The 22655-nt window shown below is 51.8% G+C and overlaps 1 protein-coding gene across 1 annotated transcript in view; it reads right to left on the minus strand.

Annotated features, from left to right (window-relative positions):
* Window positions 1–286: 286 nt before the first annotated feature.
* RBM20 (RNA binding motif protein 20) overlaps window positions 287–22655 on the minus strand; it is a 178110-nt gene continuing 155741 nt past the window's right edge. Inside the window, exons 9-14 of the mRNA XM_078076844.1 lie at window positions 20952–21618; window positions 14650–14754; window positions 12887–13547; window positions 11190–11324; window positions 4738–4859; window positions 287–709 (exon numbers count right to left, since the gene is read on the minus strand). Of these exons, the coding sequence (XP_077932970.1) occupies window positions 599–709; window positions 4738–4859; window positions 11190–11324; window positions 12887–13547; window positions 14650–14754; window positions 20952–21618 (1801 nt within the window). The 3' untranslated portion in view covers window positions 287–598. The remainder of the gene's footprint in view (window positions 710–4737; window positions 4860–11189; window positions 11325–12886; window positions 13548–14649; window positions 14755–20951; window positions 21619–22655) is intronic.

Below are 22655 nucleotides of genomic sequence, written 5' to 3' on the forward strand. Positions count from 1 at the left end.
TGAATCTGGTGGACTTCTAGAGGAACTGAGAGGTTGAAAGAGTTATTAAAAACGGGGGCTTTTCAAAAAGATGGTCCCGCTGGAGGAACTCCCAGCTTCTGCCAACTGCTGGTCTAGGGGGCCCCCCCTCCAGGCCTGCATGACCCGACAACTCCCCCGGCTCAGGACGCCAGGCACAGAAAACACTCCAGGCCCCCCAAAGTGGGTCTTGACCAGGGAGTTTCCGTGAGAGCTCTTCCTTGGCCTGACCTGTCCTGTCCCATCAAGAATTTGAACACTGAAAATCCCTGAGAAGTTGGATTTTATGAAAAATAAATGACCCTTGGCACAGAAGGTGAGAGAGAGGGAGGGAGGGGGAAGAAGAGAGAAGCAAATTGAAGGAAACAAGAATCAGGGAGGTCGGGGGAGAGAGGGTGACCCTCAGCCGCTGGACACATCAGGTGACAGCTTCACTGCGGAGACACTTCAAGGGCATTTTCACGAGTCTCCGAGGACGAGCCGAGGCAACATGGCTGGCCTGGTTTTCCTTCCTCTCTGGCTTTAGCTTCCGTCACCGAGGTCAGGAAGGCCCCACCTCGGCTCCCGGCTTCCCGCAGCGTCAAGGCTTCTTCCTCTCAAAGTGCGGCACGATTCCGCCCTCCTCAGGCCTGGGGCTGCCGGCCCCCTCGGTCTCCTTCAGGCCCTCCTCGGCCAGCTGGGACAAGTACTTCTGCGGTGGCGAGAGAGGGACAAAGGGAAGGGACAGGGTCAGTGGTGACCTGGCGGGACAGGGGAGGGGACGGGAGGGCAGGATGTACCTGGGCCCCTTCTCGCATCATGTCTCCCAGGGTGTGGGACCCCCTCCCAACCCTCCCCCCCCAGTCCTTCTGGGGCTACAGGACCCACGCTCAGCTCCCTCCTCTCTCTCTGTTAGTTTACAAGTACCGCAGGGCTGTCCTCGAAAACACAGATCCTAACAACGGGACCACTTCCAAGGCCCTTATCCTGTGCAAGCGCTCTTCTCTTTCCTTATAGAAACTCATTGAATGCTCACAATGACTCCACTTGTTTTCCAGAAGAGCCTCAGCGCCCAGGGGCATGTCTGCGCGTGACAGGCAGGGGGGACCAGAGGCCAGGGGGACCGGCCGACCTACGGGGGGAGAGCAGCACTGTCCTACGCGGATTGCCAAAGCCGGCTGCCGCCTCTTGTAACCACCTGTTTCCTGGCGGGCAGAAGGCAGGCCGAGAGCCCGGAGGTCTGTCGCTGGATTCCTGTTCTGTAGCGGGGGGCTGCCTCATACCGCCCCCGGACACTCGCTGCTATCACCACCGGCCCCCGGCCACACGGCAGGCCGCCCCTGGGATTCTAGATTCCGTGCAGTGAGACGTAACGGGCCCCAGCGGGCTCCTCTGATCGCCCAGGCAGCAGGGGGCAGTGCAAAGAGCACTGGATTAGGAGTCAGTGGGCAAGTGGTCACATGTGTGGGCTCTGCTGCCAGATGACGCGGGTTCAGATCCTAGCTCTCGGCAGGCAAGCCACCCAGGCTCTCTGACATCCATGCAGTGTGGTTAACAACAGCAACTACCGCTGTAAGGTGGCTGTGAGGTCCACGGGTGGTACGGTAAGCACTCAGCGCCTGGCTCAGGACAAGTACCCCGTCATGTTGTCCTTTATCGTGAGGGGCATCAGCCTTCTGACTCTGGGAAAGTACTCGTCTTCTCTCTGCCTCTGACTCCTAATCTGGTAAACGGGAGAAACGGTGCCTTCCTCCTCCCAGGGCGATTCTGAGGGTCAGACGAGGTGATGCCTGTAAGATGACCTGCTCTCTCTAGAAGAAACCGGTTGGCTCTGAGAGGTGGGTGAGCCTGATGCGGAGAGCGGCAGACCGACCGTGGGTCCCTGCGGGCCAGGCTGCTGAGGGAGGGCCCGGTTTGTTCTCCACCTCACCCCAGGAAGGGAAATGTGGGCTCACTCCTCTCTGGACCTGGAGCCAGGGAGGCATCTAGTTTTCCTATCTGACCTATCTGACTCCCCTCGTTGTTTTGGGTCACTCTGGATGGGTTCTCTTCGGGTTATGACCAGCAGTGGGGGCCCAGCAGAAGCTGCACAGGGAGAAAGGAGGCTCCTTCCACCTGCTCCCCGCCTCAAAGAGCAATCCCTCACCCCCACCTCCAGGCCTGCCGGTGGTGCTAAGTTTACAAGTTGCCTGACTTAGGTGTGAACCAACACCTGCTGCTCAGGTTTGAATTCTTCACTTTTCACACATGTAACGTGGGGTAGTGTGGGGTGCGTGAGGCTGTGTGGACAAGAGACATTCTGTCAAGGCCACTGACAGAAACCTTATCTGAGAAGCCCGCGGTGGAGGCCCCCAGCTCCCCAACAGGTGTGCCAGAGAAACCTGAACTGCAGTTGGCAGGCCTGAAAGGCTTAGCCCATGTCTGGCCCTGACGTGCCTGGGGACCACGGGAATGGCTCTGGCCTGCTCTGGGGAGGTGAGTCTGCCTGGGGGGTTGGCCCATAGGCCCAGAACACAGTGTAGTCCACTGTCCTGGAAAAAAAAATACAGGATTTAGAATCAGAGGCCCTGGCAAGTCTGGACTCATCCTAACTTCTTGAGTGATCTTGAGTTGCGTGGTCTCCTTGAGAACTACACAATCCAGCCGAGAATACCACATGAGATCAAGAGCTCGCACACTGAGGTATCAGAACCTGCTATTTTTTTAAATGAGGATCTTCAGGCCCAGCCCTGGAGAGAATGAATAGCGGGTGTAGGGTGGGTCCAGGAAGCTGCATGTTTAAAAATGCCAGCTGGTATGAGGACCACAGTTGGGGAAAATCAGGACTAGATGATCTCCGATGCTGCCATTCTATAGGTTTTATCTTGTTGGGGTGGGGGATGATGATGTCTTTAGGGTAGACGGACACCCTCCGCTGGCTCTGTAGAGCCCAGTCTGGATGCTTGGTCTGGTCAAGTCAGGCCTTCACTGCGCTCCCCCAGGAGAGGCCAGGACTTGGGCCCCAGGCCCCACAGCTTCCTTGGTCACAGAGCAGCTGCTTGCAGAGGGAAATCAAGAGGCTTAAATGACATGAGTCCAGGCATAGCCAATGACAATCCCTTGCAGATGGTGACACAGGCCATGCCATTATGGGTCTTGATTTGCAAGATCAGCTTAACAGGCTAAAAAAGGGCAAGTGATTAAGAATCAGGCAATCTGTTTCCGGGCCTGGTAACTCACCACCTGCATGGCCTTGGACAAATCACATAGCTTCTCTGGGCCTCAATATCCTCAACAAAAAACAAGAGTTGGCCCATATCTGAGTCTCTTAACTAGGGATGCACATTGGAATCATATGGAGAACTTTCTCAAATTATGTATTCCTGGATCACCTCCCCCCATTCTACTGACTAGCTCACCTAGTATGTGTGTGTGTGTGTATATATATATATATATATATATGTATGTATATGTATACTTTCAAAACACTGTCCCGGTGATTCTATTTCACACCTCTGGCTGAAAAATCCTCGATCAGCCACTCTAACAATTTAACAGCAATGTCTGCTCTGGCATTAGGACATGCTGCCACCACGAGGGTCTGCCCTAGGTGAGGCCTCATGTGCCAAAAAACTAGTCTGGCTCCTTGTAGTAAAAACATAAGGTGCCTTGGAATACTTATCCCTGGCATCTGATATACCATGCTTTCTATTAAGGTCCCGAAGATCCCCCCCACACCCGAAGTTGCAACATGCTGCATGTCAGTTAGGTATATATTACAGAACTTACTACTGTCTTTCATTGATTCTAAGATGAGGTTTTCTTCCCCCACACGTTAACATCTCTGAAACTGAGACGCATTTTACAATTGATGGAGTCTCACCATTTACTTTACAACAATTTTTTTCCTCTTGGTATCCAAAAAGTGGTAGTGTGTCTTATAACGGCTGGGACCTCAGATTGGATGAAACACAGTAGTATGTTTTATATGTCCCCTGTTACTATACCATAAAACTTATTTTATTGCTTATCTCCTACACTCGGATGGAAGCTCCAAGAGGGCAGGGGTTTTTGTCTTTTGCTTGCGTGTGTGTTTATAATTTTTTTAAGTTTTATTTATTTGAGAAAAAGGGAGAGAGAGAGCAGGAGCAGAGGAAGAAGCAGAGGGAGAAGCAGACTCCCTGCCAAGCGGGGAACCTGACGCAGGGCTCGATCCCAGGACCCTGAGATCACGACCTGGGCTGAAGGCAGACACTTAACTGACTGAGCCACCCAGGCGCCCCTGTGTGTGTGTGTGTGTGTGTGTGTGGTTTTGTTGTTTTATCTCCAGACCTAGAACAGCGTCTGGTACATAGCATGCCTCTGATAAATAGTTGCAGTGGCAGATGAACATTTGAATAGAACATAATGGTGATTTTTATTGCAGCAAACAGGGGAACAGCATGGGGGAACAGAAACAGAGAAATGCCTGCATCTAGAATATCCAGGTCTTGTGAAAAGGGGTCAGCCTCAAGCATGGGCCGGGTGATCCCTAACTCGAGTTACTCAGACCAGGGGGAGAAGCAGATACCCCAAAACCCGCCCCCAACAGAATGCTGTAAGTACTCCAGGGGAGACAGATGTCCTGAGAGCACAGGGAAGGCGCCAGCACATGGAGCAGCAGCCTGGGGGAGACGGGCCAGGGGAAAGAGCTGTTCTCCACGTGGTGGAAGGACATCGACTGGGGAGCCCCCCGGTCCTGGGCAAGGAAGGCTCCCTTACCTGTAAGTTCCTGTAGTGGACAGCACTGCGACAGTGGTTTATCTTCGCCATCTCCTCGCTCGTGTAGAACAGCCCGCACAGCTTGCAGTAAAACCCAGTCCTGGGCACCACGAACTCCACCCCTGCAGGAGGATGGGGGACGGACAGGCAGGACTTAGGAAGACCACATGAGGCCCCTGTGGTCCTGCCAGCTGGCGGGTGGAAATGGGAGCACTGAGCTCCATCCCTCGCTTGCTGTTGACTCTGGCTGGTTATGGAGCTTCTCCAAGCCTAGTTTCCTCATCTGCAAAACAAGCCTGAGAACAGGGCCGACTCCATTCCCAGGTGGTTGTGAGGGAGTGCTTCACAATTCTCTGCTCTGCAGCTGTTCCTGGGAATGGGGCCCGGACCCTCCTGTTATCAGCCTGCTTCTAGGGAAACGAGGAGGAAGCGTTTCGTTTCTCCACGCTGTACCCCTCTCTGTAGCTGTTAGGGCCAGGACTTGGGAAGGATGCTGTCATTTTTGTTTGTTTTAGAATTATACTCATTAAAGAAAACTTTAAAAATACACAAAAGTGAGGAAAAATCACTTAGAGTCATTCCAATCAAAACATTTTCTTCCATACTATCTCTATGTAGAGCTTTTTTTCGGTTAGGGGGCAGTTTTCATTATACCCTAAGTATAGTTCTGTCTCCTCTCTTTTTCATGTAATCGTGTATCATAAACATCTTCCCATCGTCCAGTGTTTACATCTGAACCACCCAGCGATAGCATTTTACTTATGGGATTTGCTAAATAGAAGTCAAAGGATTCTGGGCTGCCTTCTGATTTTGAGGAAAGGAAACGGTGGCCCGATGGCGAGAGAAGTGACGGTGTCACAGCCCAGAAGATGCATCTTCAAAGGCACGGTGGCTGCTCCAGCCGTCGCCAAGGTGTTTGGGGTCACCGTTCTCCTCTTGAAGCCATGGTTGGCAGAGTGGAAGGAGCGCAGGTCTGAGAGGGCACAGACCAGACTCCAGTAAGAACCTGTGGGAAGCTGGGGGGAGTCGGAACTGTCAGCAGAAGAGCAGGGCATCAGGGCCGTGAGAAGCAGGACCCCTTAGGGAACTGCGGGAACGGGGCCGGCGGTTCCTGCTCTCAGGCTGGGGGGCTGGCGTGTGCACGCCCGCACTTGGCTGGTCTGCTGCCCACCTGCTTAGAGCCCGTGGCCCTGCGGGGGGCCGGGGAGGCCGCAGCGGGTGGAGGGGGGCCCAGGGCAGGGGGGCCGCCCTCCAGGGGGACTGCGGCCGCTTCTGGCAGAGAGGGAGACCGCCCAGGGCTCCATCAAGGCGCTGCGTGGGACCACAAGCCTGGGCTTCCTTCACTTTCCTCCTGCCGTGTCCTGTGGGACAGAGACCCTGCCATTGAGCGGCCGCTTAGACTGGTAATTACAACTTTTTTTTTCATTTCAAAAGAGCCACTTATCAGTGTGCAGCAGCCAGCCTGGACGGAGGCGGGAGCCTGGGAGGCCTGCCCAAGGCCTGCTTTGACTGATTGCTCCTCTGTGGTTTGGGCCTGGTTTTGGCAGCCTCCTCAGCCAGTTTTCTCTAACTGCCACGCAGCTCGCTGCCCTGCCCACAGCAGCCCCCAGAAGGGAGGGGGCCTCTCTTGGGCCTGCTGCCCAGAAAGAGTCTGTGCCCTTGCCCTCCTCACCTTCCTCCCACCCCCACGGCAAAGGACCGAAAAGTTGGCCCTGCTCTGCCTGTGGGTGGCCGGCTGGTCCCTCCACCTCACTCACAGGCCCGCAGCAGAGGAGCCGTAAGCAAGGCATGCCTTGGTCCTCTGTTCCCACAGAACAGTTCTCCCCAGCCTGCTCTGTAGGGAGATGTCCACACAAGACAAGATAAAGGCCACTGGGGAAGGAGACCACCACCCGGAGGCCACAGGGAGCAGACACAGCCTGTGATCAGAGCCGCTCCCTCTATCCTGCCCCCGACCCTGCAGGAGGGCCCGTGGGTGGTCCCAGCAAAGAAACCTTGGGGTTTCACGGCAGGGCCCTGGTAAGGCCTCCAGCATCCTCCAGGTTTTCCAAGAGGCCTTCCAGCCCATGTCCTGGGTCCCCAAGAAGGGGCACCGCTGCCTCAGAAGCCACCACAGAGCGTAAAGCAGGGCCTGAGCTGTGGGCCCTTTCGACCCAAGCGGCACAGCGGCCATGTGAGGGGTTCTGGGTGAGGTTTCACTGGAACAACGACTTCCACTGCCCCCCCTGCAAAAAAAAAGGCTTGGAAGCCACAGTATAGTGGACAGAAAATGGAATTTAGAGTCCGAAAGATCTAGCTCTTTTACGTACACTGTGTGACCGTGGGTACGTTATTTAAACTCTCTGAGATTAGTCTCCTCATCTATAAAATAGAAATAATACTCCCACAAACGGTGTTATCATTTTGCCTGGTGCTCAAAAAATATTCATTTCCTGCCGTGGGTTAAACAGTTCTCCACAGAGGCCTTCCTGCCCCCTAACCCGGGCCCCGAAGGTGGGCAGCAACTCTTCCCTGCCCCCGCCTGACGTCCAGCCGTGAAGCGGTACCAGGTACTTAAAAGCACTGAGGAAGGAGAAGTCTGAGGAGGATCCCCAAACGCCTGGCAACCCCCCCCCCAGTAACTGGGAGTGGCCATGGGCACCACATGCCAACACCACCTCAGGATGCCTCTGGAATGGGAGGGCCAGAACTGAAGAAAACTCTCACTGCCCCAACCCATCTGGAGCCACTCGGTCCTCCCATTTTTCAGCCTCTATTAAGCATGACAATTAAAGCTGTATTTGCTTTCTAATAATAGCTCCTGGGCCGGGTAATTATAACTACATCATCCTGGCAAATCCTGTGATGCGTGGAGGGGGAGCTTGCGTTTTGTAGGCAATGCCCTTTGGTTCTGGAAGCGCAGACCTTGGCAGGCTCAGGCTGGCTGGGGTCACTCAGAGCTGGCCTCAAACCCATGGGGCCGTGCCCTCTCTCCGCTCCCCCCACCCCATGTCCACCCCATTCCCCGAGCACTGGGACCTCACCTCCCTTTACTCTGAATCCTTGGCATTCCCCATTTGCCTCCCTGCTCTCCACAAGGACAAAGCCCGAAGGCTGTTCCCTCCCTCCCTAGAAGTCCCTGCGGGAGTGCTGGATTCTGGAGCATAAGGGGCATGCAGCCCCAGTGAGAGGAAAGAGTAGGGCTCAATAATTACTTCATGAACGAGTAGTAACAACAGAGAACCCTCCTCCTGGAAAACACTCAGACGTTACACGTATTCACTCATTTCCTCCTCAAACTAACTATGCATGGTAGGCTTCTATTACTACCCTTAGTTATTGATGAAGAAAGTCAATAAATCAATGAGGAGAGCTGAAAAGGGTCGCTCTTTGTCCCCTAGCCAGCTGAGACATAAACCTGGGGAATCAGATTCCACAGTCTGTGCTCTTAACCGCTGCGCAAAAATTGCCTTTCCTACACTGTGCTTCCTGAACTAGAGGGACAGGAGGGCAGAGTGGTCTCAGATTGGAAACCCGGAGCTCTGACCTGACCTTGCTGTGTGACCTTGGGTAAGCATCTGCACTTGTTTCCTCTCCTGTCAAATGTGGAGAATGGTGCCATACCCCCACCCCCTAAGATCAATAAGATAATGGGTCTCAAAGCTCATCGAAGACTACATGCAATACAAAAGCACAATCTGTTACAGCCCCAAACTGGAAACAACCCAAATGCCCATCAAGGGCTCAAAATAATTATGCTGAGTGAAAGAAGTCAGGCAAAAACCCTATATTCCAGATGATTCCCTTTGGATTCAAACTCATGTTTAGTGACAGAAAGCAGATCAATGGTTCCCTGGGGACCGAGGTGTGGGGAGGGAGGAATGACAAAGGAGCATCAGGAAACTTGGGAGGTGGTGAATACGTTCACTATGTTACTGTGGTAATTAGTCTCCCAGGTGTACACATATGTCCAAATTGATCAACCATACACTTTAAACATGTGCACTTCTTTAACATCAATTATACTTCATTAGAACTGTTTTTAAAAAGCAGAATGAGATACCATTTTCCTAACAGGTTGGTAAAGATTCAAAACTGATGACGTCCAAAGTTGGTAAGGAAACAGAGAATGAGAATTCTCACTCCGGCAGGGAAAACTGGTATAATCTTTTTGGAGTGCAATTTAGCAGCAATTATGAAAAGATGAACTGCGAATATACATCACACCACAGCCCCCACTCCCCGCTCCCAGTCTAGGACGCTGTCCTGCAGAAACCCTGGCATGCACACAAAGGTGACGGCATGTTTGGAAGGCAGCAGAGCATAGAGGAAGCATGGTCCTATGAGTCAAATTACTGGGATTTGAATCCTGACTCCAGTCTTTGCAAATCATCAGCTTTGTAACCCTGCATCTCAGATTTCTAACTTATAAAATAAGGATAAAAATATTATCTACCTCATAGGTGTTTTGAGAGAGTTAAATAATGAAGTAAGCACTAGAAATGGTGCTTGCATGGTAAGTGACATAAACATAAAAGCTTAACTCTTACAGCATTTTAATAATGGGGTAAAACTGAAAACATGCTAAATGTTCACCAGTAGAGAAATGGATAAGTAATTTATGGTACATCTTTTAGGGTGCAATATTTGCAATGGTTAAGAAGAATGCATTGTCTGTGTACTGACGTGAAAAGGTCTCTGACTCCCACTGTTAAGTTAAAAAAGCAAATTGTAGAACATTCTGTGTATGGTGTGACCTAGTCTCTGTGGGTATGATCGTGACTACCTCTGGAGCTGGGGAGAAACTGGAGTGAAGAGATAACAACATTTAACATTGACTTTACGTGGCTCTTATTTTTTACACTTGTCATAATAATCTATCACACTTTTTGGAATGAAAAACAATTTTTAAAAAGACACAGATGACAAGGTGGCAGAACTTATTCTTAATTTTTGCTTGTGTGGGTCGCACAGATTCCAAGTTCTTGGATGCCAAGAGACTTGTGTTACATTTCTCAACCGCCCCTGAGTGCCCTGCATGGTGCCATGTTGTCTAGAAAGTGCTGCTCAGTAAAAATGGGTACTCTATGAAAATGGAACATTTGGAGGGCAGAAACAGTAAGAAATGTTTAAAAGGAGATGAAAAGAAAAAGAGAAACCTGATGGAAAGGGTGAGCCTCCATATTGACCAGCCCCTCCCTGAGTAAGCAGACGTGTGGTCATCAGTCCTCACATAACCCGTCTTTCTCGTGCTTCCTTGGGACGCTTTCCCAAATGACACCTTCCTAAGCTCTCTCTCTAGTGGCTGTTACTACTCCTTCGTCTCATTGCTTTCCAACCTCTCAGAGTCAATGCAAAGACTCAAGGACGACGTGGAGTGGGAGTCACCGGGTTAGCGGTGGTTATCAGAAGCTCTCAGGGTACTTTATTGAAGTAACTTCACTCCTTACCCTAAGGTTCTAGTTAACTCCCCCCTTATAAATGTGTCCTAGGTGATTCTATTATTAACCTCCCTTCCTGCACCCCCCACCACTTCCGCTATTGCAAATTCCACTATGGAATTGATCTGATTCAATTCCATATTACAGGTGAAAAAAACTAAGGCTCAGGAACCCCACTGTGGCCTCTGCATTTGCACACTCCCTGCCCAAAGCCTGAGCCACCTCCTTCTCAGTGCCTCCCACCAGCCGCACCCCTGGACCCCCAATCTCCATTCTGCCTCTGGCTGGGCTGCCTTCTCTGGCCAGGTGGGTTCTGACAGTACCTTCCATTCCCAGGGCCTCCGAGAAAAGTATTTTTACATCTCTCTCTCCCTCTCTCTCTTTATTGACTTGTTAATAAAGGACTTGTAGTGACTGGAAAAAATAAAAACCAAAATACATTCCTGGGTACGACTTGTCTGAGGTCATGCAGTCAGTCATCCAATAAGTGAAACAGGAAGGAAAGGGGCCCCGGTCTCTCTCTGTTCAATGCTCCCTCTACCAAATATAGAGTGTCTCCCCAGATGCAGTCTCTTCAGCATCATTGCCTCAGAGAAGCTGGTCCTTCAAAGAGGAAAAAAATGTAGCATTGTCTTGGGAAGGGCTGGGGCAAGGAGGGTAGGGAAGCCAGGAGCAGAAGAAGTTCATTTCTGTTGACTTTGGGCGGCCACTGGGGCCTCTGATCTCTGCCTGAATAAAGGCTGTGTGGTCAGGAATAAAGCATTCCCGAACAGGGAAAGCGAGTTTCTCTTTGCTCTGGCTCCCAGGGCAGTCCTGTTCAGGGCCTGACGCCATGAGGTATCAGCTCTACTATCGGGAGACTGAAATTGCAAGAAACCTTCAAGATACGCACCATACCTATCCCGGTTATTACATCCGACGTTAAACACAACAACAAAATGACAAAAAAGCCCTCGGGACCTCTTAGATGTTACCATGGCGCTATCATTTCCTGGAGCTGAATGCTCAGGAAGGACTGTGTACTTCACCTACCTAGAGGAATGCTAAGTTCACTGAACACATCCTCTGGTTCCCAGGAAGGCAAAGAGAGGGGCTGTTTCAGCTCCACTTCGGTGTATTCTGGTGACCTCACGTCCAGAGATTTCATTTCCACGTACTTGGGGTTGTCTGCAAAACATGGGCCAAGGTAGAGAACTAAGGAAGCACAATGTACTTCAAAGACTCTCTGCCATCCTATTCTTGCACTGTGTGATCAGGCATGGTCCCTCGCACTGCTTAATAACATGAAGCGAGGGCGAGGACTGCTAATTAGAGCCCAAACGCTGTAATTGAGAGTTTGTTCCCCTGCCAAAAGGATGCCCCCACACACACGAACGCTCGGCAACTCCGCGCCTTGGGTCCGTGGGGGATGGGCTGCCGCCTCCTTCGGTTGGCATGATCCCCGCCTTGCCCCCCAACTCAGAAATCACTCCCTCTCCGCAGGCAGGAGGATGACCGGCGGCCAAACATCGTGCTGACGTGTCTAGGCGCAGAGGTTGGCGCAAAAGACAATGCCACGTTCACCCCAAGCTTGTCGAGCGGTGTTATTAAATACGAGCTCCAAACACTGGGTAAGCAAGTCAGCCATGAACACCAGTACTTGTTGAGACCTATACGGCAAAATAAAGGGGTTCAATCGGGGCACGGTGAACGTTTTGCTCCTTCTCCAGTCCTGCCTTCCGGAGACCCAGCCCAGGCCTCCGCGTTGCTCCGGCAACCAGGCAGGTGCTCAGGGCAGTTTCCATGGAGACTCGCAGGTGAAAAACAGCTCAGGTCAGCCCGCCATGCAGGAGAGCCTGAGTGTCCAGCAGCCGCCAGGCTCGTGCCAGCCACAGGGCACGGGGCGGAGGGTTTCTTTTCAAGCCTCTACTCCACGGTTTCTGTCCCCGACTCTGGTCCCCCTCCCTGCCACCTTCAACGTGCTGCAGGCCCTCTGGGGAAGGAAGCGCTAGTTACTTTCCCGCGGAGAAGGCTGAGGGCTCCTCCTCCCCGCACCGTAGCCCTTGCCGGATCTTTGTTCCCACTTGGCAGAGAAGACAGGGCTTAGCCTATTTTAAACTCTGTCTCTCATGATGGCATAGCGCCGGGCACCCACAGCATCACCTGCAGCGGAGGCGGAGGACAGCCTGGGACAGGCCTCGCCTCCCCGTCAGGCCGTGGAGACTGAGGGGGTCTGCACCGGGAGCCAGGGGAATGGGCCATACCCCCCGGGAGCCCCCCCCCCGCCCCCGTCCCACCCTCTGCCCGCTCAGTGCTCCTTTCTCACTTCCTGCTCTCCTGCCCCCTCCCCCGGGCTTCACAGGAGTAACAGCCCGGGTGGTCCGCCCTTGGGCAGGCCTGAGAGGCCGTCTGCTGATCCAAGGAACCAGAGCCCCTTGGCCTGATGATTCAAAGCTTTCGCTGATTTTAGTTGTCAGGGTCTATCTGGGCTCCCGTAAACTCAGAGAAGTCTATCCTGTCTGAGTTTGCTTCTCAGAAAACATGTGGCCTCCTATCTGATTTCCTTCACACCATTTGCCGAGAAGCGCTAACCGTTTAACCAGGCCTTTGGAAGCTGGCTTTCTGAACCAGCTTGAATGCTGGTTGAAACCTTGCTCATGTTCGTTCCAGCCTGCACGTGCCCGCACACCTCCCTAGGTGAGCAGTGGTCCCATCAACCCAACCGCACGGGAGAAAAGGGAGGTAGTTACCCTGGGTCGACATTCCTTGGCAAGCCTGGCTTTGGAGGCTGGTGTCGGTGCGAGGGCTGGCTTTCCCCTCCAGGGGGCTGCCTTCACAAGCCCCGTCTTCAGGGGTCCCCCTGGCCTTGCAGTCATCGAGAGGTGGGCTAGGCTGCCGGGCCCCCTCCTCTGCTGGCTCGGGGGAAGACATTTGCTGGAGTGGAGGGGCCAGACGCACATCGGAACGCTCCCCTCCCTCTGCCCGCTCCTCGTAGCAATCTGAACCCTCCAGTGAGCGGCCTGTCTTACGTTCAGCTGGCTTCCGCTCAGTGTCCAGATTTAGGCCAGGCATTTCCACGTCCATGTCACTGGGACAGCTCGTGGGGGCAGAAGGCAGGTCTTTGGGTGTCTTGAGGCTGATTTCCGTGGCCCCGTTCCCTACGGGCTTCCCTCCCTCGTTGGTGAAATCCTTGGCTACGTCCAGGTCTAAGGTGGTCATCACACAGGGACATATTTCTGGGCAGATTTTGCCCTTCTGGTCAATGGGCACAATTTCTTCCAGTTCTGGGATGTCTGGTTCCATAATAAAATCTTCCTCCTCACCAACCTCGTCCACCGTAACAAGCTCCTCCATGTTGGTGGGGTACCAGCTCTCCCCTTCGGCCTCACTTCCACTCTCCCACTCTTGCTCCTGAACAAACACGCAGAAGAAAGGTCAGAGAGTGACGGAGGAGCAGGTCTTGGTATTCAACCAGAGGGCGCGAACCTTGACCACTGGGCCCCTCTAATCAGAAAGATCCTGAGCACTCGGGCTTCTGCCTGGGAACACTTACTGGGTAATCAGGAGCTGTAAACCACTCAAGTCCCACATCGCTGATTCATCCCTAGGATGAGGCTCAAAAACAGCGTTTAGAATCAGCCCTTAATGCTGAATCTACCACGTTTAAAAATGGCACAAAGAATTTCAAACCCTGGTGTATAATAGGTGCTCAATAAAGTTTTCGAATGAATGAATGATAAAGTTATAAACTCTAAATAAATCAACTGGCTGGAGCTATTTCCTTGCATGAAGGCCATCACTAAATGGAACTGTAGCCAAGTCCCCCTCAAAAGTCCCCCAAGCTCCCTTTCCCACAAGGGTGCAACTTTCATAGCCATGGCTCACACTTGGCCCCTCCTGAAATTCTGTCATGTCCCCAGGAGCCAGATTTCGGAGATCAGCCTCCTCGCCAGCAATACTCATCTCTCCACCTCTCCTGACCAGAAAGGCACAAAGCTGGCCGCGTTCCAAACACGTTTCTTTTTGCTGAGGCAGCCACAGCACTATAACTGGATATTTAAATTTTAATTAAGTAAAATAATCTTTACAAGCGCAGTAGATGTTTTTTTAATCCCAGGGTCTGGGCATGCTGAGGTCAGGGCCCTAGCTTGAGCATCCGAAGCTCCCCTCTTCCCCCAGCCCCTCCCAAGGGAACTATTCTGGGAGGCTGGCTCTGAAGCCTGAGTCTTTTTTGGGCACATGTTTTCTCTTATGAGTGCTGCCAAGGTGCTGGAGACTGAGGCAGAGCCCAGGCATGCAGTAAAGATCTCCTTAATAAAGACTGCAGAGATCCCAGGCAAAACCATTCTTCCAAGAAGTGCTGGCTTCATTCGTGGCAGCCCAGGTGGGGTCTTGGACACAGCCCATGCAGCGAGTGGGGCATCCCATGGCAGGATGGGGATGCCTGAGACGCGGTGCCCACGGGCCGTCATGCAGATGTGGTGGTCCTGCCAGCACCTGGGACCAAATTTACCTTCTTTGTCCTTGTGTCTTCTGCATCTGAGGACTCTGTTTCTTTCTCCTGCCTGGTCGCTGATGAGGTGCTTTCTTCCATGCCCTCCTGCTCTTCTTTTCCAGCCTTACCAAAAAAGAACAGAACAAACCAAATCAACAGAGGGGTGAGCAGGGGCAGAGGAGAGAGGGAGTGCCAAGAGAGAAAACAATGCAGCTAACAGTCATCAGGTGTGTCTCACAGGCACATTTCCTTGATCCTCACCAAACCCCTCGGAGGCAGGTGCCTTGCCTTTTATAGATGAGGAAATGAAGGATCAGAGAGGTTAAGTAACTTGCTCAAGGTCACACAGACAAGTGGAGGCACGGAAATGTCTCAGTGGTTGGACTGATATCTTTAGTGGGGCAGAAATCTCTGGCAAACTGGGTGTTTTTGCAGTTGTGAAACCTACAGGCAGGGAGGGTGAGTAAAGGGACCAAGGGTAAACTGGCCCGGGGGTTGACAACCATCGTGGTGACATCTCCCCAAAAGATCTGTTTTGGCCATAAAAATCACATCCAGGCCACTTATGTGTAGGAAGTGGGTTGTTAGTCAACCAGTGCCCCCCTCACCCCTTTTTCGTCCTCTCTCTGACCTAGAGCTATCGCCCAAATTAACAACCCCCTTCCCTTCTTCCTTCCTTCTATTCCCTCCCGCAAATTCAGTCCCTCATGAGAGTTAGTGCTCATGTCTGAGAAATTGAACAACTGAAAGCAGGTGTTTGGTTTGGGAAATCAGGGTCTCTGAGCAGCCTGAGAACTGGGGTCAGCAATCTATCATCCTCAAGCCAATCTGAACCAGTGCCCCTTTTTACATAATCTGTGAATTAACAAGGCTTTTCAAATTTTAAATAGTTGCATTTTAAATGACTACATAAGTACCCACTATCTTCACTTTGGCTTCTTGGCCCACATAGCCTAAAATATCTACTGTCTGGTGTTTTGTAGAAAAAGTTTGCCAACCCCCATTTTAGAAGTTTTGGGAGGATATTCTCCCATGACTTCAACTTTGGCCACCAAATCAATGACTCTTTCTGGAGTTTCTCAAGGGCACATTGCATTCTCTCAACAATTTTGGGTGAGGTTGGCTCTAAGTAAATGACTCTAGTTCTGATTTCTTATGAGCAGACACACCCCTCTTGAGTTGACAAGGAGCCAGCTGGGGCAGGAGCTCAGGGCTGACTGGTTTAACCAGTTATTTACCAGACAGGGGAAGAGAGTTGAAATCCTTATGTCCTTGCTCTTCCTGGCATTTGGAGCAGAAGATTGCACTGTAAGCTCTGCTCTAGTCTTCTAAGCTAACCCAAGTGCAAAGCAGCTCCAAATGCCTTTTTAGCCATCAGAATCCATAGCGTCTACCAACAGACCTCTTTCTTTATTTTATCTCCCTGAATAAACTATCTATGGCCCTCCCTTGTCCAAGTAAGTAATCCTTACCCTCCCCAAGCAATTCCTACAGCCACACTCCTAGGTTAACACAATAGAGGAACCACCACCCCCTGCCCCCCCAACCCCCCAAGTCCAAACTGGGAGAGGCAGGGACAGCATGGCTGGCGGGAAGCATCTTGCCAGTAGGATCCCGGTGCTTCCTCCCTGCAGACGAAGGAAACGGAGCAGTGCCTTCAGTGCACCCTGTGCCCTGGGATCATGTGAGAGTAGCAGCTTAAGGGAAACCAACAAATGCAACCAATGCACCCAGCTGTCCACACCAGCTCACAGAGGAAGATATTAGGTCTTAACTGTTGCAAGCAGAGCTCTGCCTCCACAGGGCTAGGGCTACTGATAAACACCTCCTAACTGTTCTCCCCCTTCTGCTCTGTGGACTCCTCCCAAGTCTATTCTCCCCAAGGCAATCAAGAATGATCACTCCAAAATGCAAAAACTATCATAACCTCACTGCACCTTCTTGCTTAAATATTTCATTTGCTCCCCCTTGCACTTGGGATGAAGACAAAAATCTGTAACCTGCCTACAAGGCCTTGCATGATATGACCCTGTTGACAAACCAGACATACCTCCCACCATTCTAACCCTGGGTGTCTCTGTTCCAGCAACACTGGCCTTCAGCCACAGGGCCTTTGCACATGTTGTTCTATCTGGTCTTCTTTTTCACTCAGTGAAACCTACCATTCCTTCAAATCTCAACAGTCCCATCCTAACCCAGGGAAGCCTCTGATTCATCACAGGCATTAACAGCACTGTAGACCTCCATCGCCTTCTTAGCACTCAACACGCATGCTCTTCTACTCATATGAGCAATTGATTAGTATGTCTTTCCACTAAACCATGAGCTTCATGAGATCAGGGGTCATTTCAGCCTTCACTCAGAACTGTAGTCCCAGTACTAGGTGCTCTGTGGACATCAGTCAATAGAAGAATGGAGACCTGAAGGCTTTAAGGAGGGGGTGGAGCGTTAACTAGCTCACACCTGCCTCTGGCATGCTTGGGTCTCTGTCTAGGCTCCGAACTAAGCATAAATAGTTTTTCTATTTCTCCCTCCTATGGATTGTTTATACTGGGGGCTGCATTCTAGGGACCCCTGGGCTCCATCTGGCCCACAGACATGTTTTGGCCTATACAGTTTCTAAAATGTGGGAAATTTCACAGATATCTGGACTTTGGTGCTGCTCCTCAAAAAGTGGGGGCTCTCACAGCACAGGGCATGCAGTCTGGAATGGCAGCCATGAAACGGAGCTGAGCAGTGGCTAACTGCCCCTGACAGGTACCTCCTCCTTGGTCTGCCATGGCCCCTTCTCTCCACGTTGGCTTCACTCCTAGTATCTGGTCTATATCCCCTGCCTGGCTTCCCTTCTCCAAGCACCTGGGTCTGTAACCCTTGATCACCCTTCTTTCCCATGTTCACCGTACTCAGCGACTTGATTTCTCTCCTTCTTTCTGTGGTCTTGTGGTCAAGGCTGGGCCCCATGTGTGGACCTGGCCACCCACCAACACTGAGCAGCACACACACTAGCTTCTCCAGCACAGGCACTTTCTCCAGAGATCTTAGAAATTTCAAATGAGCACAAGCTCATTAAAGTCCTACCACAGCCTTGTGATCACACTCATTTCACAAATGAGAAAACTGAGGCAGAGCAGAACAGGGTGTGACCTGGTTCTCAGAAGCCTGGCCTATCTCCAGGGTCCAGGTGCAGTCATTCCTTTCTTCCTTCAACAAATACTTACTGAACACCTGCTCTGTGTCAAGCCCTGATCTAGTGAGCACTGCAGACAAAAATTCCTGCCCTTGTGGAGGTTACCTCTGGGGGGTGGAAGAGATAGACACTAAATAAAGACAGACATCAAGGGATAGCTTGGACCAGGAAAGGTAAGCAGAGAAGGAAGGGAAGCAGGTTGGGACATTGTGGTTTTATGTAGAGGTATTTCTGGCCAGGAATATACTTGGGGTGAGCATGACAACAAGTAAACACAAAGGAGGGGAGGAGGGAGACAGGCAGACTTCAGCAGGGCGGGGCGCCTAGGCAGGTGAACACATGTAAAGGCCCTGTGGTGGGAGGTGCCCAGTGTATTAGGAAAAAGGCAAGGACACCGTCCTCAGCCCTGCTGCCTTCCAGCTCCAAGTTCAGTCACTGAACTCATCTGACTCCTGGGGCAGCCCTGGGGGGTTGGGGTTGTTCTCAAGATTGTGATATACAGTTTGACATCAGTGAGGAAGACTTTGTTCTGCTGATATTCCACCAACTGGTTTTGGGCTTCCTGGCTCCGAAACCACACAGAAACAATCCATTGGGGACCCCAACAAGTCCCTACTGACCCCACTCTAGGGCTATTAGAGGCAGAACCAGCCAGAGAGACAGAATTTGGGGAAGCCCATGGGGCTTTCTGGGCATCTTTTTTTGCATCAGGGCTCTGGGATGACCCACAGTATGTGTCACCTTAAAAGGGCAAACCGATAAAAGCAAGTGGGTAAAACAGTAGGAGCAGTAAGCTTACTGAAGAGGAATAGCAGAAGTATGGGTAGGATTGGGAGGGGGCAGCTCCACCCCTTTGCCATGGGGACACAGGGTTCTAGGCTGGTGGCATGTGTATGAGGTCCAGGCTGGAGCCCCTGCCCAAGGGGTTGTTGCTCTCTGCCCCTCTGAGCCTCTTCTTGAGAGGATGGGCACTGACCCATCATTAGCCCCTTAGATCCCTCCAAGCATAGACATGCTTCTTAAAAACATCCTCTGGTTCACAGGTCCTCGGGATCCAGTTCAAGTCCTCAGCGAGGCACACGAGGGTCTTCCTGGGCCCACCCAGGTCCCTAATGCTCCCCCTGCTATTCCAGTCAGGAGAAACTGTGGCAGACTTTGAGAATGGGCAAAAAGACTACAGGGTGTTCTTTCCATGGAACGCTGGGCAGTTCGTTGTCTAGCACACCCCTCCAGGAGGTCTGGTCCCACAGAGTCTGCACTTTTCGTTATCATGAGCTGAACTATTTACAACCCTGTAAACTGCAGAAGACCGAGGGTAGTGCAAATGATTCTCGTTCATAGAGATGCAAAGGAATTTTATCTGGTGGAGATGCCACTTTGGAAGAGGCCAGTTTTCGATCTGTTAGCAAATTCACTTCCGCGTTCCTGATCGCCTCTCCATGTTGCCTGCTCTCTGGATTCTCCTCTAGACCAGCGTTTACGTCTTCCTGGCTCCCTCATTAATTCATGAGTTAAATAACATCTTTGACATGTATTCATTTTCTGTTTGCATGAGAGCCATGATTTTACTTTTTAAAAACGTTATTCTTTAATATGCCCTAAAGATGCTGCCACACCGAGTATTTGCAGGTTCTTTTTTTTTTTTTTAAGATTTTATTCATTTATTTGACAGAGAAAGACACAGCGAGAGAGAGAACACAAGCAGGGGGAGTGGCAGAGGGAGAAGCAGGCTTCCTGCTGATCAGGGAGCCCAATGTGGGGCTTGATCCCAGGACCCTGGGATCATGACCCGAGACGAAGGCAGACGCTTAACGACTGAGCCACCCAGGCGCCCCTATTTGCAAGTTCTTGAAAACAGTCTTCCCTTCTCGCTTTTGCCCTCGCTGCTTCCCAGATGGCTTTTTCCCCCCACTTTCAATGCCCAGCTCACACGTCACCTCCTCTGTGAAGCTTCCCCCTCTCCTTGCACAGAGGGAAGGCCCCCGGAGCAGCTCATCCACTACTCTGCTCCAGCATGGGCCCCACTGAATGTCAATCATTTTGTAGCTCTCCTTCCACCATTAGACCTGGGTCTCCACCACAGCATGGACCCTGTCCCATTCACCTCTGGACCCCACCCCACCCCCCCACCCCCCCACGCTGTGCCTAACACACTGCCTGGCCAAATAGCAAAGTGCATACAAGAGTAAATGCAGTAGTGGACAAAAGGGTGACTCTTCAGTGTCCATGGAGTTGAGAATTGGGCTCTTATTTCGACTTAGTCCCTGTCACCAAGTCCTGGGTCAGACTAGGAGATACACATGTAGGATTTTTAAAATTGGGTTCTTTATGCAGACCCACCCCGCTCCCCAACCTCCACTATCCCGCTTCTACTTAAATGGAGGTGGTTTGGGCCAGAAGGAAGTGTAAGCCCAGTGAGAGTGTGAATTTTGTACCCAGAGTCCTCACGACCCACCGTGTGAACTGAAGTTATGCAGTACATTATAAGCCCTTTCCGACGCGTGGATGAAAGGTACCAGCCAACTGCCGAGCACTTTTATTACAGTGGAAGTAAAGCTCTGGACAGTGTCCAGAGCACCACACCAAGCCCTGGACACCCAGGGTACGTTAGAGGGTGGGGGCTGCTTCTCTTTACCACCTCTCATCAAACTCCAGGGTTGGCAGATGCTTTTGGCAGGAGAAAGGATGGATCAGACCAAAGATCTCATCTCCCTGGGCAGAGTCTGTGGGTGCAAACACCGTGGGGCCCCTCTGCCCTGGACACACACAGGACCCCAGAAGGCCTTTGCATCACATCGCTGCCTAACTTCCAGCAAAGGCAGCAGCGTGCCGAGGGATTTGGAGCCCCATCGCTCTGCTGTTTCTGGACTGTGTGTCCTTGGGCAACTAACTTGGGCTCTCTGTGCCTCAGTTCCCTCATCTATAGCCATAGTAGTATTAGTACCAATATTACCTCATACGGTTGCTGTGAAGATTAAATACCTTGATTGAGATAAGGTGTTTAGTCCAGTGCCTGGCACGGAGTCAACTTTCAGTGTTTCATTCATTCAGTAAAAGCGCATCATCATTATATTAATACTGCCCTGCTCGGGAACCTGCCTCTCCTTACCTGGGGAAGAGATTGCGTCATTACCTCGTTCCCCGCCATCCTTTCTTTTCTGTCATCAGCTCCTCCTTGGTCTCTGTCGGGTCTCTTGGTTCTGTTTTTCTCACTCTGCTTAGACTTGGTGCTCTCAGGGACGCTAGTGACCTTCGGCTCCAGCCCGTCTTCCTTGCCTGAGTCCTCGGGGTGGGGGTGTCTGCTGTCCCGCAGTCTGGCCTCCTCTTTCCTCCTGGACCTCCCAGGAGCATCCTGCTGCTGCTTTCCATACTTGTCCGATTTGCCTTTGGGCTCCTTCCGGTAGTAGCCGTCTTCTCGGCTTTTGTAGCCCGATGCAGAGTGGAGCAGCGGGGGGGACCCAGGCCTCAGGTGCTTCTCTCGGTGGCCCATCCTTCCCTCGAGCCGCTCCTCTAACTCGGCTTTTTCCAGTTGCCAGGGGTAGTGTTTGCGATCATGTGGCCACGTGTCTGCCCTGTCCCTCTTGTCCTCCCCGTTCTCCCTCCAGGGGCCCGGGTCTCGCTCCTCCTCCCTCCTGGCATAGGGCGAGTGCTCCCACGAGTCCCGGCTGTTGCCCCAGTCGGCCCGGGTGGGGCCCAGAGGGCTGTGGGAAGAGCTGCAGGAGGTGAAGCTCGGAGTGTGGGACCTCGGGGATAGTGACCGGCTCATCGGACTGCGAGACCGTGGCCTTTCTGGGCCGTATCTGTTAGGGAGCAAAGGAGTGGGTTTTAGAATCTGCACGTCCCCCAGCCCCCATGCACAGATACACCCCAGTCCCTCACACAGACATACTGCACACATAACTCTGTGTGGCCTTACGCTCTTCACAACAACCGTATAGACAACAGAGTGGAACAGGAGAAAGCTTTTCCTCCCTCTGGGCTTCTAAGAGGAGGGATTTTCCCTAAGTACAGTCCTGGTCATCTCCGCCCCTTTACCCATTCTGTTCCTGGGAACTGGGATAAATAATTGGACTGGTTTGGCTCCGTTCCATCTTTGTTCCTCTTGGAAGGAAGCTAGGCTCAGGGGGCGGGCAACTCTCCTCCTGGGGTGTAGGGAGGTTGCCCTGGTCCAGCCTGGTGGGCAAAGGCTGCCTGACCCTGGGGTTCAATGACCCAGACTCTTGGCTACAAGACCAAAGCCACACCCCACCTGGCCTCTACCGTAATAAAGGCAACCTCTTGGCCTCCGTTTGTCTCGTTTACTTCTTATCTCAGTTTGTTCAGATCCTGGGCATGGTAGAAGGAGGCTAATTACTGGGGAGAACGAGAGTGAGGAGGCCAGGCTCAGAGATCCCAAACCAAAGAAAGAACTAGGAAGGCATTTTAGGGTTGGAGGTTTGGAACCTTAGAGCTCCGACATGCTTGTGTTTCAGATGAAGAAACTGAATCCCAGAAAAGGACCTCAATCTGCTTAAGATTCAGAGCAAGACCTCCTAGTTCTCCTGACACTCCACCACAGAGCTGCAAGCAGCATGGTATGGCTTTATATGTATCTTTTTAAAAAACTCAAACAACCATTTAAAAAAAAAAAATCCCAAATAAATGGAAATCCCAAACCCAAGCAGCTACATAAAAAGATACACAAACACATAAGCACACACTCTCACTCTCTCTCTTTCTGAAGGTTGCTTGGTTATTAGGCAGATCCACTTAATCATATATATATATACCTATTATTCTAAAAAGAATGGGCGATTTTCATTTGGTTCCCAAATACAGGAAACCCATGCAGCCCTGA

The sequence above is a fragment of the Halichoerus grypus genome, chromosome 7, assembly GCF_964656455.1.
Source record: "Halichoerus grypus chromosome 7, mHalGry1.hap1.1, whole genome shotgun sequence".
Classification (NCBI taxonomy): domain Eukaryota; kingdom Metazoa; phylum Chordata; class Mammalia; order Carnivora; family Phocidae; genus Halichoerus; species Halichoerus grypus.